This window comes from Argopecten irradians, chromosome 5 (genome assembly GCF_041381155.1).
Source record: "Argopecten irradians isolate NY chromosome 5, Ai_NY, whole genome shotgun sequence".
Taxonomy (NCBI): domain Eukaryota; kingdom Metazoa; phylum Mollusca; class Bivalvia; order Pectinida; family Pectinidae; genus Argopecten; species Argopecten irradians.
The window spans coordinates 5,027,921-5,044,527 of record NC_091138.1 but is presented as its reverse complement, the minus strand read 5'-3'; the positions used below and the strand labels follow the sequence as shown (position 1 = coordinate 5,044,527).

Here is a 16,607-nt window from a genome sequence, read left to right as displayed (position 1 = left end):
TTAAAGGGACAGGAACCTAAATAAACTATGTAAATTTGAGTAAAATACTTTATATTTAAGATGTGTCAGACACCTTACTAAGTAATATATATCAGTTATAGTGCAAATGTGTCAAATAAAATAATTACAATTAAAATTCCATCTTTCTGTATTTTGAGCAGGCCAGGTCGAATTTGGTAGCCTGAGTGTGATAAAAAAAGTAGTGTTGAACTTTAGTGACCTCCCATAATACACTGCACAAATTAAATGAATGTAAACAAAATGGCGGGTCAAAAACGTGGGTGAAGCGAACACAAACGAATTCCAATTGGGAAAGTAGGTAAATGCATGAGACGGTAGCAACTTCCCATTTTATACTTGCGTGATCTACATATGTGCAATGAAGTCAAGAACCTCCCATCGTGGTGCCCCGTCGAATGAAAAGTCTTGTTTGACTTTTGACTTATCATTCTTACGCTAAACACTATTTTTTTTATAACGAATATTAATAAATATGGCTTATACTTCATATGTCAACGATCGTAAATTAGAAAATAATCTTAAAATGTGGAAAACTAATATTCCTTTTCGTGTCGGCAAGTTTGTTTGGTCATTATAACTTTACTTTCGACCAGCTTTCGTTTTGTGCTCCAAAAATAGAATATTATGGTCTATTTTTATCATTTTTGCGGTAGGTTTTCCCCACGTTTTCCTGTCATTTTAGATAACCAGTCATGGTATTAAAATATTCAATAAACATATGAAAACCATATTATAACTTATTTAATGTTCATGTCCCTTTAATAGATTAAAACCAAAATCTTGTAACTGAATTGTCATCATTACAGAACCAAAAGTATCTATTATTGTCCAGGAGGCCAACTCATCCAACACATACACCACCCCTTGATTTAATTATTGATGGTCCTTAAATTGTTCCGTTTATAAGTGTTATAGCAGAGCCTAGTACATGACACCCAACCCCTAAACCTTCCCCCTGTTTTGCAACAAAGGGGCATACATATAGTAGCCAAATGATGTCTTTTGTTCACGAAAGAGGAACATAGATTTAATAGGTTTACATACAAAGTTTCATTAAGCTTTATGCATATTTAATCATGTTATCGTGCTCACTAGGTTCAATAATTATCATTGCAAAGGGCAATAACTCCTTTAGTAATATACAGTCGAATTCAACTAATTTTCACACTTGTCCGTGATCTTTCAAATGTTAGTTTACATAAAACGTTTGATCTAGCTTGGTTCATATTTACTCAAGTTATCGTGTTCACAATGTTCAATAATTATTATTGCAAAGGAAAATAACTTTAAAAAGTTACAATCGAATCAGGACATTTTTAAAGTTTTCCAAGATCTTTCCTATGTTAATCTCAATACAAAGTTTCATTAAGCTGAGTGCATATTTATTCAAATTATCATATTCACAAGGTCAAATAATAATTATTAGTGCAAAGGGCAATAATTCCGTAAATTACTGTCAAATCAAGCTGATTTTCAAATTCATCTGAGATCTTTCCAATGTTAGTCTACATACAAAGTTTTAATATGACTGAATACAAGGCCTTAAAGGGTGCAGCCAGATGTTTCAGAAACCATTAATTATGCAATGTAAATACGTTCAATTTATGGAAATAACTGAGCCGAATTTTCTGTTTATTCTTTATTTATATATTCACACCTCAAACCCTTATTTGAGAAGGAAATCCACATAAGAAAAGGAAGAAATTTTTAATTCTGTAACATGTATTCCGTTTTTGGCCTGCTGATTATATTGGAAGGTGGCCTATCACTTGAAGGCTTGCAAATAAAGAGCAATAGCACTGAGCTTCTGCCAGATGAAGATTATGTTTGTCGGATCATAAAAGCATTTGAACTGCTTGATTATATAATGAGCTGACTTCAAAGCACCACATTCACGCTGATGGAATATTTTACAGTGGGGAAAAATGGCGGCCGCAAACTGGAGCTGTCAGTGTGTAGGATTGACTTTGAAAGATTGTTTTGTTTTTTTCTTATATATTCATGTATGCGTTACCTAACGTCATGTAACCCAGATTGGCACACATTTTTCTTATTTTTAAGCATCTATTTTTCAGATTGCAATATAATTCCAATTTTTGTATCAATCTTACAAATAGAGCCTATCATCTGTCTGTTGGTTTATGTTTGGAATTCTTTCTGCACGTGTTTCCATAAATAGCATCCTTGGATACAGGTCTGGAACGCACCTGCTATCAACCAGGTGTGGGTACCCAGATTGGCACACCCAGGTAAAAACAGTGAGCATAGAAAAATATCGGGATATTTCAAATATGATTTGACTTATATTGAAACTACAATACAAAAATTAACAATTGATGCCATTGAACACTTTTCTCCATATGTATTATTTGGATGATTTACGTGAAAATCAATGTAGTCATTATGCAGGTAAAATTTCATCTTTATGGTTATCACTTACCTTTCTTACATATTTTTTACGACAATATTTAAGCATATTTTGCACTTTTAAGCTTTGTGTGTGTTTTACTGTTAATAAACATATAAATGGCATAAGGGAAGTAACTCTTGGATGTATAAGTGCTATTCGAGCGCACCTTTGTTTCATTTCGCATGCGCACATTATCGCAGATGAAAAATCTCCATACTAGAAAATCAACATTTACTGAGGATAAAACAGCTCTGAACTATGAAACTACCAAGTAACTGACAACTAAATTGATTAAATTTGTGTTCTAGACATAGTTTATACCATTTCCACACTTTTTAGAGCAGACTATTGAGCGAAAAGTGGAAAACTAGAGTCATCACACGGGGTAATATTTACCGTAACACTTGATTTTAGGTATTTTATCAAGTTTATAGCTGAACAAAATCCCTCCTAGCTATGGTCATGTGGAAATATCACCATTAAAGTATTTCATGATGATCAGGGAATAATTATAGCAACAGCTGAAAGAAAATTTCCAAAGAGAATTAAAACGGAAGCAATATTATCAAAAAGTGTGCCATTTTGGGTAGCGTGCCAATTTGGGTAACATGACGTTAGTAATATATACAATGGGCAAAGTGCAAAACCTCCAAAAATTATTGTCGAATCAAGCTGATTTTCGAACTCATCCGAGATCTTTCCAATGTTATTCTACATACAAAATTTCATTAAGCGCGGTACATATTTACTCTAGTTATCGCATTTAAAAGGAAATGTTAACTGACGTCGCACAACAGACAATGTACGGCGACAGACAAAAGACTATCGCAATAGGTCACCATGACCTAAAAAGTTGGCAATATCTTGTCCCGTTATAGATAGATTATGCACATCTACACTGTATCAGGATTCTTGCCCCCAATTTAGTTGAAATCCCTCTAGTAGTTTAGGAGTAGTCAGTACAAGTCAGTCAATCATGCATGGTGTCTATAGACAGACAGACAACCTGAATACAGTATACCACACACATTGTAACATTTAACTACAACATTCAGGTGATGGTGACTTACTGTGAGGAGCTGGGAGAAGGACAAATAGATCAGGTACAAGGATCCTCCGAGCAGAAAACACATCAGTATGTTGATGACCGTTCGTAAAAGATACAACTTGACTTTGTCCTTTGTTGTTCGACTTTCCTTTTTCCACATAAACCGCTGGATTTCCAAGTCTTTCTGTAAGAAAATAAACAACAACTGAAGATATACCAGAACAATTTACATTGTACCAGATTTAGGCTTTGAGAATTTTACCTTAATCACATTCCGATGCAACAATTTCTCTTTTGCTTTGAAAAATATCACTTTTGCTTTGAAAGATTGTTGCATTGCAAGATGATTACAATAAAGCTCCAAGAACTGATACAAATCCATTTGACAGATATGTTATGAACCCAGTCAGATATTATACTATTGTAGAAGGATCGGACTGGGTCTATCATCAGTGACCAAGCCCCAGGATAATGAAACAGTCTTAGACTTAAGGTTTAGCAGAGCCAATCAGATATGACTTAATGTTTTGTAAAGTCATTTGTGATTGGTTAAGTCTAAATTTAAAGTTGTTTTAGACTAAGTCTGTTTCGTGATCCTGGGGCCAAGTAGCTCAGTCGGTAGAGTAGCTACTGTTGTAGCGGAAAAGATATCACCTTGGAAAAGTCAGTCAGAAGGTGATACTTTTTCCGCTACAACAGTAGCTATCGGAGCTATCGGTAGAGCACTCGGCTAGTGTTCAGAGGGTCCTGGCTTTAAATCCCGGTCTGGCCGCTTCATTTTCTCCTTTCCAGTTACACTATTACCAGTATATAACTACATGTATAAATCATGAATGTTTATATAGACATTCATGATTTAACAGCTATAAGGTCAGGTGAATCTTCAGAAATGATTGAAAACATTATGACCAACTTCAATACTGTACATGTAGTTACCAATCAACCCCCAGTATCATATAGAATGTTATGGTACTATAAATACTGAGTCCAGAGTGCCATACCTTGAGTTCCCCACTGATGTTGCTGTGCTTGGTTTTAGCCGCCTTTGCCTGAGATATACAGAAATCCCAGCCTGTCAGTACCTTGTTGGAGTACATGGCCATGGTGGCTCCGTGGATCACTGCTGTGTCCTTCAGTCCCTTGGAGGAGCTAGTAAATAAAATCGCTTTAAGTAGTTTCTCTTCAGTAGAAATTTAAATTAAAGTATATGTGGCACAACAATGAAGTTAGATGTTTATTCAAATACTTGCCTGTTGTTCATGAATTATAAATTATGAATGATAAAAAAGAATGAGGTAAGTAAGCAACGTTTTTGAAATTCATGCTTATTCAATGTACAGCAATTATTACAGTGGAACTTTCCCAAACTGAACATAGTCGGTGCATAGAATTTTGTCCTGTTTAGAGTGGCTTCGATTTGGAGAAGTGAAACAAATATTGATTTATACGATCTGCATTTAATCGATCATAAGTCGTTTTCTACATTATACTGTAATGCCCGTATGCCTAGTGTTCGTTATAATTGTTAATGTGAATGTTATCACAAAGAGTGAATCATATGTTTAAAAGGAATGGATTACAACAATCTTGACTTTGTTACCGCTTATAAACATCGTTAGTTGCGTGAATGTTCTTGGGGATATTCTCGTTTGCACTTAATAACCTACATATGGCTGATCGCTTCTGTTACATCAAGAATCAAACTAAATATGGTCTAATTACACGATGATCAGTGGATGCGGTCATTACATGACATGGTCATTTTCTAAAACAATACATGGCTTTAGCTTCTTCATACAGATAATTTACGTTATCCGACAACTAAATAAATAACCCGTGTATAAAAAACATTCTCATTACTAGCTCTGCTTGTTTTCCTACAGTAAACAAATTGTATGCATGTGGTAGACTTTCATTAAATATCTAAACAATAGACATGATTAAACAATTACACCACCATCTCAGGTATAATTACCGTGTACATACACCTATAACCTACACAACCTTAGTACATGCCCCAGGACATGGCATGTGACAACTATGGATAACGGTACGTGTGTATTTCACGGTCGGTTGATCAGAACGCAATGCAAGCTATCGGTGTCACTCAGGTAAGGTTTTCAGAAGTGTTACATTTGACAATTCCTCGCTCAGGTAAGGTTTTCAGAAGTGTACATTTGACAATTCCAATCTCAAAATTGATTCGTATTCGGAATTGGGAGGGATCAATTTTGGGAAGTTTTATTTACTATTAATAAAGAGGAATTCATTCCGTACATGACATCCGTGTTCGGTTTCTAGAGGTGATCGGTTTTGAGAAGGTTCGGTTTCGGGAAGTTACACTGTACATCTTTTTGCTTCTTGTTATACCTATGAGTTCAGCACCATTCATTCTCAATCAATTGTCTGGCAAACTACGTAAATGCAGCTGGCTTCTTCCAAAATAAGAAATTTTGAAATCTTACTAATAACTTTAAGACACAATACGGCCATCAGCTTCAATATGAAGAATCTGATTAAGGCATATGTTAGTCCAGTTAGCCATGTTTGAGGATTAACTTACTTCTTGACGATGACAAAGAAACTGATAATGAAGGACACGCCAGTTGCCAGGAGATACGACAGCCCCATATGGTACGTCTCTTTGTTCCCTTTTATAGGACTCTGGTAAGTCTTGTTAAAGAATGCTCCATAGAATAACACTGTGTCCTCCATCCAACCCTGACAAAGAGATATCAGGCAATTTTTTATCAAAAATTATTGTAAAATCACCCTAAGGCTTATGAAGTGACAGATTTTTCCTTATTATTTCATTTTTCTCTTTATATATACAAAGTATGTAGTATATGAAGTTATCAAAGCTTCTATCTAGTATGACTCAAAGTATCTCCTTCAACTCCCTATGTCAACTTCCAAGACAATTTTCAGAAGTATTTTACAATTAGAATGAACCAATTTGACACCCTTTTCACCCTATATGATCCTTTAATTTAGGAAGAAAATTCATTTATTTAGATAGGGGTTTTTGGTTTTACACGTATTAGTTTAAAATCTTATTAACAGCCATGTTTACATAAGGATGTGCAGCTTTGTTTGTGGAGGGATGCCTGAGTACATGGAGAAAAACCAGTGACCAGCATTCAGAGCCTGGCAACTGCCCCAGATCGGATTCGAACCTATATATCAGAGGTGGAGGGCTTGTAGTAATATGTTGGGACATGTTAACCTTTCGACCACCATGGCCCCTTTATTTAGATAACAAAATAGTAGTTCTGTGGCTTTATTTAAACTACAAACCCTACCCGCACTACCAAACACTCACCGTTCCTTGTAGTGAGTGTAGGACGATTCCCAGAGGATCGTTAGCATCACGGGTGGCAGTAAGTTCCTCCTGGTAACTCTTGGTACAGTTGTCAGCCTCTACCTGTAAGACGGTCACGTTTTGTCCTAGCAATGAGTCCGAGAAAGACTTGGGGGAGTCGTAAAGGGCAAAGTAGGGCACCAGGGTCAGGCAAATGTTCACCAAGCAGATGTAAAGGTTCAGGAACATGAGCCAGCGGACAAACCGGAAATACCCCATGATGGCTGTGCCAAATTGTCCTGTAAGTCAACCAATATTGTACAATTATGTTTTCTACAGGGTTTGAAAAGTCTTACATAGAATATGTGACCTATAATTATAAGATTTTTTTTAAAATTCAAACTGAAAAGAAAACAAATCAATACTATAAATTTTCCTGCTTCATCTGTTAAAACTGCATGCACAATTTTTTTTTTATAAATTACTACAATAATGATTCAGATATTTAAAGTCGTATGGTCTGTCACTGTGATTTTCTGTATGTTTGGCATAGAAAAAGCATATAAAATGTTCTATATATTTGTCTCTGTTTTAAACTTTCCATATTTACAAACTTTTGTAAAGTTTGTATTTACATTGTTACGAAACAATTAAATTTAAATATTGATTTTTAACATGTATACATTTAAAAACAGCTCAGAAGTCTCCTAACTGTTCCAATCTGTACGCGCATTATCGATATTGGCCATGTGATACGACTCATACGTCTGTTACATGACGCAATTCCGTTTTCTGATATTACCCGAAAGCTTGAAACATAGCGTTGACTGCAGCGGTTATTTCAAAACGTGTGACATTTCATGCAACATTTACCACGATGTCGATAGTATATTGATGCTTTTATGGATCTGAACCATCATATATAAGCATCCATATTCACACATTGTATGTTTTATGATAGTTTGTGTTGGTGAAAAACTACAAGAAATATAACTTTAAAAGAAGGGAGACAACTCTGTTTAGTGACTCTCATACATGCCTTCTACTTCCTTCAGTGCTCCAGCCCAGGGCTCCAGTTGGTAGATCCAGCTCTTTGCCTGCAGCTTGAATCTTTGCCATGACTGACCACATAAAATGATAAAATGAGGTAAAGTAAAATCTGTCATCATTAAATTTGTTATAGTGTATACAGAACCATTAAAAGTTAAAATCACTGTGCTGTAACAGAATCTTTACCATTCAGAACTAACTTAAAAGTAGGATTATTACCTGCTTTTGTCTATGGTGCCAGGATTTTAACCCCTTGGTTTTTGCCACTGGTTCTCCGACTATCTGATCTCTGAATGGAAAATAATGTTCTTTAGAGTCATCTTTCAAGTAAAACAAATGAAAAAGTTAAAACCTATGTAAATTTGTCTCACATAAGTGAACCAAACAATTGAACCATACAGTATCTAGTGTTTTTCTTTGATATATGGTATAGGTCAAATGTAAGTCACCACGACTTACTTCTGCTATATGACTTACATTGGTTAACCTGTCACAAAGCTCCAGTGACTAATAGCGTAAGCGTTGTAAAAATTTAGACCAAAGATAAAACGATGCAGATAGGATTGACAGATGCATTATAAAGTTGTTTCTGCAATTGATGATTTTCAATAAACATGTTACATCAGCAAACACCAATATACCAATATGTGATTATGCAACATACTATAACTGCAAGGCAGTTAATTGCAGCCATATCATATTACATGTTGTATCAATTTACTTAAGTAAAAAATTCCCCAACCCCCTCAAATTAATTTCTACATTAACAGTATTATTAAGAGGTTATCAGGTGATTTGTCTTGACTAATCTGTAGAAGTTTATACCAGTTTTTAGTACAGTATAGATAAGGATATAGAGTACTCATTAATCATTTTCTTCAAAGAGGAAGTAAATTTTTTCAACAATGTGTTAAGTATTGATTATCGTAAATCATATCAGACAAATATTTCTGTATCCAAACAAGTTTACCACATCTGTAATAAATCAATATCTATCTCTAGTGCACTCTTTATAGCAACATTTAACATATTTGCCGTAATTACTGCCCAGGGTTCTTAATTTATTTTTACAAAGTGGGCCCTTATTAGTGAACCAAAATTAAGTGTTGGGAATCAGTTGTAAAATCACAATCGATGATCAGTTTAGGACATTCTATTTTTACTTATTGATTTTATAATCAGATACTATTTATAACATATTTATAGTGCATTATTTTGTTGTTTATTGCCGTTACAATGCTTGAACACATCTTTTGTTTTGATGTTAAATACATATATTTAATTAGATGCGTTTGTATTCATATGTCATTGCGATTACGCTAATTTGAAAGCAACTCCCCTCCCATTGACTTTATAGGGGCATATGTAAATATGTAAAAGACTTGCAAGTTCATGTAATATGGGACTTGTAAGTTCATGTAATATAGGATACGATGTTGATGTTAGAGGTAACATATGTTATAAAATATTGTTAAATTCATGGGATGGGGCATTTATGCAACCCTAATTCCTTCTCCAGAAAAGGGGAGGGGTGCTTATAGAGGGATGGTCGCTAATTACGGCGAATACAGTAACTATATCATTATATCTTGATAAACTAGATCTATACACATGCAAATATATGTCTTCAAGGTGGTCGTTGTGACCATCTTGGATTTCGGATCCACCAAAAAATAACAACACTTGGTAGGGACCATGATAGGATAATTTGCTTTTCTACATGGAATTATCAGCACAAATCTAAGAAATCTATCAGTACTCACTTGTAAACTGAGACAACACCATGCAATGTCTTCTGCTCTCGAAGCAATGTTAATTTGTCCCGGAGTGCTTGCTTTTCTAACTGCTGATTGCTTGGAAGGTAATCGTATACATTTGCTTCCTCTTCCTCTGTGTTTTCTTCATTACCATGCACTGATTCACGAATTCTTCTACTTCTTCTTCGAAATATCCTAGTTTTTGTTCCATCTGAGAAGTCTAAGTTACGAAAACTTCTTCTGTATCTTACATCCAAATTGTTTTGTTCAGTTTGAAGATCAGAATCATCAGAATTTACAAATCCTTTATTGTCTATTCCTTCATGGTTATCTTCTTGGTAGGCTTCTGGTGACCTTCCCCTTGGGTATCTGTCCTCTGGTGACCTTCCCCTTGGGTATCTGTCTTCTGGTGACCTTGCCCTTTGGTAATTGTTCCCTGGTGACCTTCCCCTTGAGTATCTGTCTTCTGGTGACCTTCCCCTTTGATATCTGTCTTCTGGTGACCTTCCCCTTTGGTAATTGTCCCCTGGTGACTTTCCCCTTCGGTGATTGTCCCCTGGTGACCTTCCCCTTGGGAATATGTCCTCTGGTGACCTTCCCCTTGAGTATCTGTCCTCTGGTGACCTTCTCCTTTGGTATCTGTCCTCTGGTGACCTTCCCCTTGGGGATCTGTCCTCTGGTGACCTTCCCCTTTGGTATCTGGCCTCTGGTGACCTTCCCCTTGGGTATCTGTCCTCTGGTGAATTTTCTTTGAAAGATCCATTGTCATCATCTGAATATGACTTGTTGTGTTTTCTATGATAATCTGGGGTATACATTTTGTTCATTGGAATTCCCTCATGGAATCTATCGCCTTGTGTCCTTTTCCAATGCCCCTCATTATAATGTCCTGAATAGGAGCTTTCAGATTGTTGTTCTAAACTGCTAGAGTGAAAGTCATGTTTTCGGTTTATGTCTGCATCATACCAACTGCTGTTGGAGTCACCTTGATGTTCAGGATACTTGTTTCCATGGTAAAATGCCATTTCTTCAGACTACTGTGACAATTATTTTGGCTATGAAATCCAACAAATCAATGAATCATTAGGAAAAGGAACATCATTCTATGGCGACCACTATTTTTTTCTTTTCTTGATTAAAGCAAAGACATATCCTTCCGTGTAAAGCAGTTGCACTGGTAGTTAAATGTTTACAGAAATTATCAGCACCTCTAACTTAATACAAATATTACCTCACAGTATCGACCAGCTGGAGATTTTTGAACAAGGTGATAACACATTCAGCCAATCATTGGTCTGACAGGTAAAAAGCAGATTTACGACAGCCTTATCCGAGACAGACACAATAAATAAATTCAACTGTACTAGATGTTTAGATAAAATATTTCATTTCCTAATCATCGAGATAACAATGCATAAAAAATCATGCTTCTCACAGATCTCAAATTTCAATTGATATTTTTTCAAATTGTTCTCCTGTCAAATTATCATATAAATTGAACTAACATGTTTGTTTCTCAGTCCAAGCTTTGCTAGTTGGGTTAAAGTACTTCCTGGATAAAAACTAGTCGATCTGAATTATGTACCTGGTGACTGTATACACCTGTACTATGATAAGAGGACATTATCTTTAACACAATGTGGCTATCATACATACAATGAGATCAGTATCACAACGACGATTTTCTATATATATAAAGATCACAGAAATAAAATCAAATTAAAATTAAAGCAGTAAAAAGTCACATCAACAAGTTTCAATCATAAAAGTTTTAGAACACAAACCATTTGTTTTGTGTCTCTAAAAATGTTGACCAGTGCTGCAAGTCAATTTCAATTGTTATTTTAACAATGAAATTTAAATTCAATCACTTGTTAAGTTCTTTCTGCTTTCGTCAAACATTTACTTATCTTGTCCTGTCCAAAGCCATATTCAAAACAAGAGGCCCAGAGGGTCTATATCTCTCACCTGGTTTGTAATGGTAAGTAATGTTCTGAATACAGGATCATTGTTTATTTCTGAAGTACGTTAAAGAGTTAACTCCAATTTCCTTATTGAGCCCCACTCTTTCTGCTTCAGGGGGTTTGAGCCAAAATTAATACAAACTCTGTTCCCCTTCCCCCAAGGATGTTTCTGGCTAAATTTGGTTAAAATGTATGTAGAACTCTATGACTAGTAGCGATTTAAAGGATTTACCTCTATTTCCCCTATTGGGCCCTGCCCCTCCTTCCCCAAGGATTTCAGAGACAAAATTTATACAAACTCTGTTCACCTTCCCTCAAGGATGCTTCTGGCCAAATTTGGTTAGAATCCACGCAGAACTCTTATGACTAATAGCGTTTTAAAGAAAATGTTGACGGATGGACAACAGACGCCACGCCATGACATAAGCTCACTGGCCCTTCGGGTCAAGTGAGCTAAAAAAACCCAGTTAGATTCAAGTTTTAAGATCGCTAGAATAAATATATAACAATATGTTTTGATACAGTAATGTCATTGTATTAATGATACAGTAATTAATTAATTCTTACAGTAATGTCAAACTTTTTGAGACAATGTATTAATGTCTTTATATCACATAAAAAAACAAGCGCTGATTGAAGCATGAGACCATTACAGAAATCCACTCAATGCACAACAGTTTCACAATTATATTGGGTATTTCTCAAAACCCATTTATACCAATTGCTTTATACCATCATCGGTTTTCAAAAATGAAAACACTGCTTGGGATCTCCCAAAACTCCTATATATGTACTAAAAACTTTCATCATAATAAATATTCAAATTTCAACAAATCCAAAGCTTCTGTCTCCTGCAGCTATCTATTCTTTGTTCTCGAGAAGAAGCAGACAAAACAAATGCCCAACAGAACGATACAGAATAAACAAATTAAACACACCATGCTTTGTTTTCAGAACTCTTAAACTACCTGACTGATGATAGACTCCATCAACATAAATCAATAATTTTAACTTACCGGACAAATTTCTTCACCTGTATCGAAGCTGCCATCGACTTGATGCTCTGTCTGCGTTGCCATTGCTCTTCCTCGTTTGTTATATCCTCCGTCAAACTCATTGACCTTGATTGTTTACGGGCAAAACTCAACTTTTCTTCTTCTGCTTCAAAAATATTTAGAGGATAAATAGAAGATCTCCTTCGTTGCATCAAGGAACTTTTACGACGTGGCAGGTCAGCTATCTGTCGACCAAGTACCATACCGGTCATTGAGGTGTAAGCCTGGGCACTGGGTAACTGTGCCATGATGGCTGCCCGACTCTCTCGCCTCCTCTGTAGGCTGATATTGGCATCACTAGCAGGAAGGGGTGATAATTCTGTTCATGAAAAAAAATCACTTCAAGGAAAGGTGTTTTGGGTTTTTGTTAGTTTAAACCTCCTACAAACAGCCAGGGTTATATGAGGATGTGCCAGGGTTAATGGTGGAGTAAAGACAGAGTACCTGGAGAAAAACCAACAACCAGTACTTGGCAACATACTGGCAACTGCCTTACATGGGATTTGAACTCGCAACCCAGAGGTGGAGGGCTCGTGGTAATATGTCGAGACATCTTAAATAACCACTCGGCTACCTCAGCCCCCCTGAAGGAAAGGTAAGGCAAAAGTAATAATTACTTTTTGCAGTAACAAAAGTATCACTACATTACAATGATAAACAGAAAACAACTATCATAGACAAAATAAATGATGCAGCTTTAACAACAAGAGCAGACAACTCTTAACTTATGAACTTATTAACTTAATGAAACATCTATATTAATTAACATCAGTAAAGGTATTTGACTTCAACTTTCACTGAAATATTAAAGCAGTAAGAGACATGAAGGAGCAAACAATTATGTATGAACAGGTAAGGTGTCAAGAAGTGGGAGACAACTTTACCTAAAGAGATACATTATTATCAATATTTGTAGTAGGGGTAGACAACTCTGTATGTATACTGTCAACACAAAAATCCAGACAACTCTATATGTAAACTGTCAAAACACAAACCAGACAACTCTATATGTGAACTGTCAAAACACAAACCACAGACAACGTTGTATGTAAACTGTCAAAACACAAACCACATACATGATACAACTTTGTATGTAAACTGTCAAAACACAAACCACAGACAAATCTGTATGTATCCTTTCAAAACACAAACCACATACAACTTAGTATATATACTGTCAAAACATAAAACCAGACAACTTTGTATGTATACTGTCAAAACACAAATCAGACAACTCTATATGTAAACTGTCAAAACACAAACCACATACAACTTTGTATGTAAACTGTCAAAACACAAACCACATACAACTATATATGTAAACTGTCAAAACACAAACCACAGACAACTTGGTATGTATACTGTCAAAACACAAAAATCCATACAACTCTACGTGTGAACTGTCAAAACAAACCACAGACAACTTTGTATGTAAACTGTCAAAACACAAACCACATAAACTTTGTATGTAAACTGTCAAAACACAAACCACATACAACTCTATATGTAAACTGTCAAAACACAAACCACAGACAACTTTGTATGTATACTGTCAAAACACAAAAATCCAGACAACTCTACGTGTGAACTGTCAAAACACAAACCTCAGACAACTTTGTATGTAAACTGTCAAAACACAAACCACATAAACTTTGTATGTAAACTGTCAAAACACAAACCACATACAACTCTATATGTAAACTGTCAAAACACAAACCACAGACAACTTAGTATATATACTGTCAAAACATAAAACCAGACAACTTTGTATGTATACTGTCAAAACACAAATCAGACAACTCTATATGTAAACTGTCAAAACACAAACCACATACAACTTTGTATGTAAACTGTCAAAACACAAACCACATACAACTATATATGTAAACTGTCAAAACACAAAAATCCAGACAAGTCTATATGTAAACTGTCAAAACATAAAACCAGACAACTTTGTATGTATACTGTCAAAACACAAATCAGACAACTTGGTATGTATACTGTCAAAACACAAACCACATACAACTTTGTATGTAAACTGTCAAAACACAAACCACAGACAACTTTGTATATATACTGTCAAAACACAAAAATCCAGACAACTCTACGTGTGAACTGTCAAAACACAAACCACAGACAACTTTGTATGTAAACTGTCAAAACACAAACCACAGACAACTCTATATGCAAACTGTCAAAACACAAACCACAGACAGCTCTGTATGTATACTGTCAAAACACAAACCACAGACAACTCTGTATGTATATTGTCAAAACACAAACCAGATAACTCTATAGATATGTAAACTGTTAAAACACAAACCACAGACAAAACACAAAAATCCAGACAACTCTGTATGTATACTGTCAAAACACAAACCACAGACAACTTTGTATGTATACTGTCAAAACACAAACCACAGACAACTTTGTATGTATACTGTCAAAACACAAAAATCCAGACAACTCTGTCGACATGTATACTGTCAAAACACAAAACATTAAATACAGTAAGGCAGTCAAAAATAAAGAAGAGGCCCATGGGCCTTAACAGTCACCTGAGTTCGGATATGGAATGAAACAAAGACACTATATACTGGCCTTGAAGTCAGTAAGTGATTTTATAAATTTGACTTTTTAATCTATGGAGAGTATTTGCTTCCATTTAACCTGTGAACTCAGAAGAAGATTTTTGAAATTCAAGTCATTTTGACCCTCTGGTCCCCCAGGGAATCAGCGAGGACTGATATTGATATTAAAATGCTATTTCGCCAGGGGGAAACCTGAGACCCCAGGGTCATATAATTAATACACGTACCTATGGGCGAACTTGCTAAAACTCACTTTGCATTATTGTACACAATACATCTAGAAAACATGGACAACCAAAAGAGAATACATGTACCATACAAAACTATATTTTTTATTCTCTATATATTAGTCTATAGTGGGACTTTGACTTATCAGCGTGCTAAATACCTATGGGTGCATTTGACTAAAAACGGGTAACTTACTATATATATCTGTTCTTTTTTGTTTGACAGAAAGTAAAAGTATTTATATCACAATGACATATATGCCACTGACAGAAACAGTGCCCCGGTTTTAATAAAACATATGATTGAACCCGGGCACCTGTGATAGTGCTAAAGTTTCAGTAACTAACCTGCCGCTGACATGTGACGATATATCGGAAGCGTTGAGAAACTATAGCTCCATCGTCTGTTACTTGGTAACGAATTTTCCATGTTGCATTGAGCGTCAACTAGATGTCGAAGACTGGATTCCAACTCGATCGTATCACAGACAAAGGCCTTTTTATTAGGTTATCTTCTCCATGCATAAATGATGAAGCTAGTTCTTATTAGTCGCCTCATTTAATGACGTCATCACTTTGAGTATATTCATTTGGCGCCATTTCTTCAAACAGGAAGCACTAAATAACACAGGGACTTGGCACGATTTTCCAACCAACACAAAAATTTGAAGAAATTTAAGTGAACACGATCACCGTGATCGTCATTCTTACATACTGATGTACAAATATTAAACATTGCTTGCGAACTTTCTTGGGAATATTCAATACACTTGTGTGCAAACGCAGACTTTCTGATATCGAAAATTCTATATCGGATATTCTAATTCTGATAGAACTACTGGAACGTTATCGCAAATTCTATTTCTCATATCGGAAATTAGAAAACAAATTTCAATATCAGAAAATGTATTTCCGATATCGGAAATTCAAGTTAGTCTACCATGCAAATAAAGAATGCTCCCTTATCTATGGCAAGCCAAGTTAGTTTTTATTCTATTAAAACCGATATCGGGATTAAAATTTCCGATATCGGGATTAAAATTTCCGATATCGGGATTAAAATTTCCGATATCGGAATTGAAATTTCCCCTATCGGAATTAAATATCTGATATTGGGAATTCCGTTAATATCGGAAGTTATAATTCCGTTATCGGAAATTCTATTTTTGATATCAGGAATTAG

General features: G+C 35.4%; 1 protein-coding gene across 3 annotated transcripts in view; it reads right to left on the bottom strand.

Annotated features, from left to right (window-relative positions):
- The window catches only part of LOC138322704 (transmembrane channel-like protein 7), a 36,543-nt gene extending 20,536 nt beyond the window's left edge, over positions 1 to 16,007 (bottom strand). The window contains exons 1-8 of one of the 3 annotated variants that reach the window (XM_069266745.1): positions 15,773 to 16,007; positions 12,568 to 12,925; positions 8,050 to 8,119; positions 7,820 to 7,901; positions 6,802 to 7,079; positions 6,043 to 6,200; positions 4,481 to 4,628; positions 3,502 to 3,663 (exon numbers count right to left, since the gene is read on the bottom strand). In XM_069266745.1, coding sequence (XP_069122846.1) covers positions 3,502 to 3,663; positions 4,481 to 4,628; positions 6,043 to 6,200; positions 6,802 to 7,079; positions 7,820 to 7,901; positions 8,050 to 8,119; positions 12,568 to 12,925; positions 15,773 to 15,854 — 1,338 coding nt within the window. In that variant the 5' untranslated portion in view covers positions 15,855 to 16,007. Of the gene's footprint in view, positions 1 to 3,501; positions 3,664 to 4,480; positions 4,629 to 6,042; positions 6,201 to 6,801; positions 7,080 to 7,819; positions 7,902 to 8,049; positions 8,120 to 9,593; positions 10,955 to 12,567; positions 12,926 to 15,772 lie in introns of those variants that run through there. The other 2 variants (XM_069266746.1, XM_069266744.1) reach the window with 2 other exon arrangements.
- Between the last annotated feature and the right edge of the window lie 600 nt (positions 16,008 to 16,607).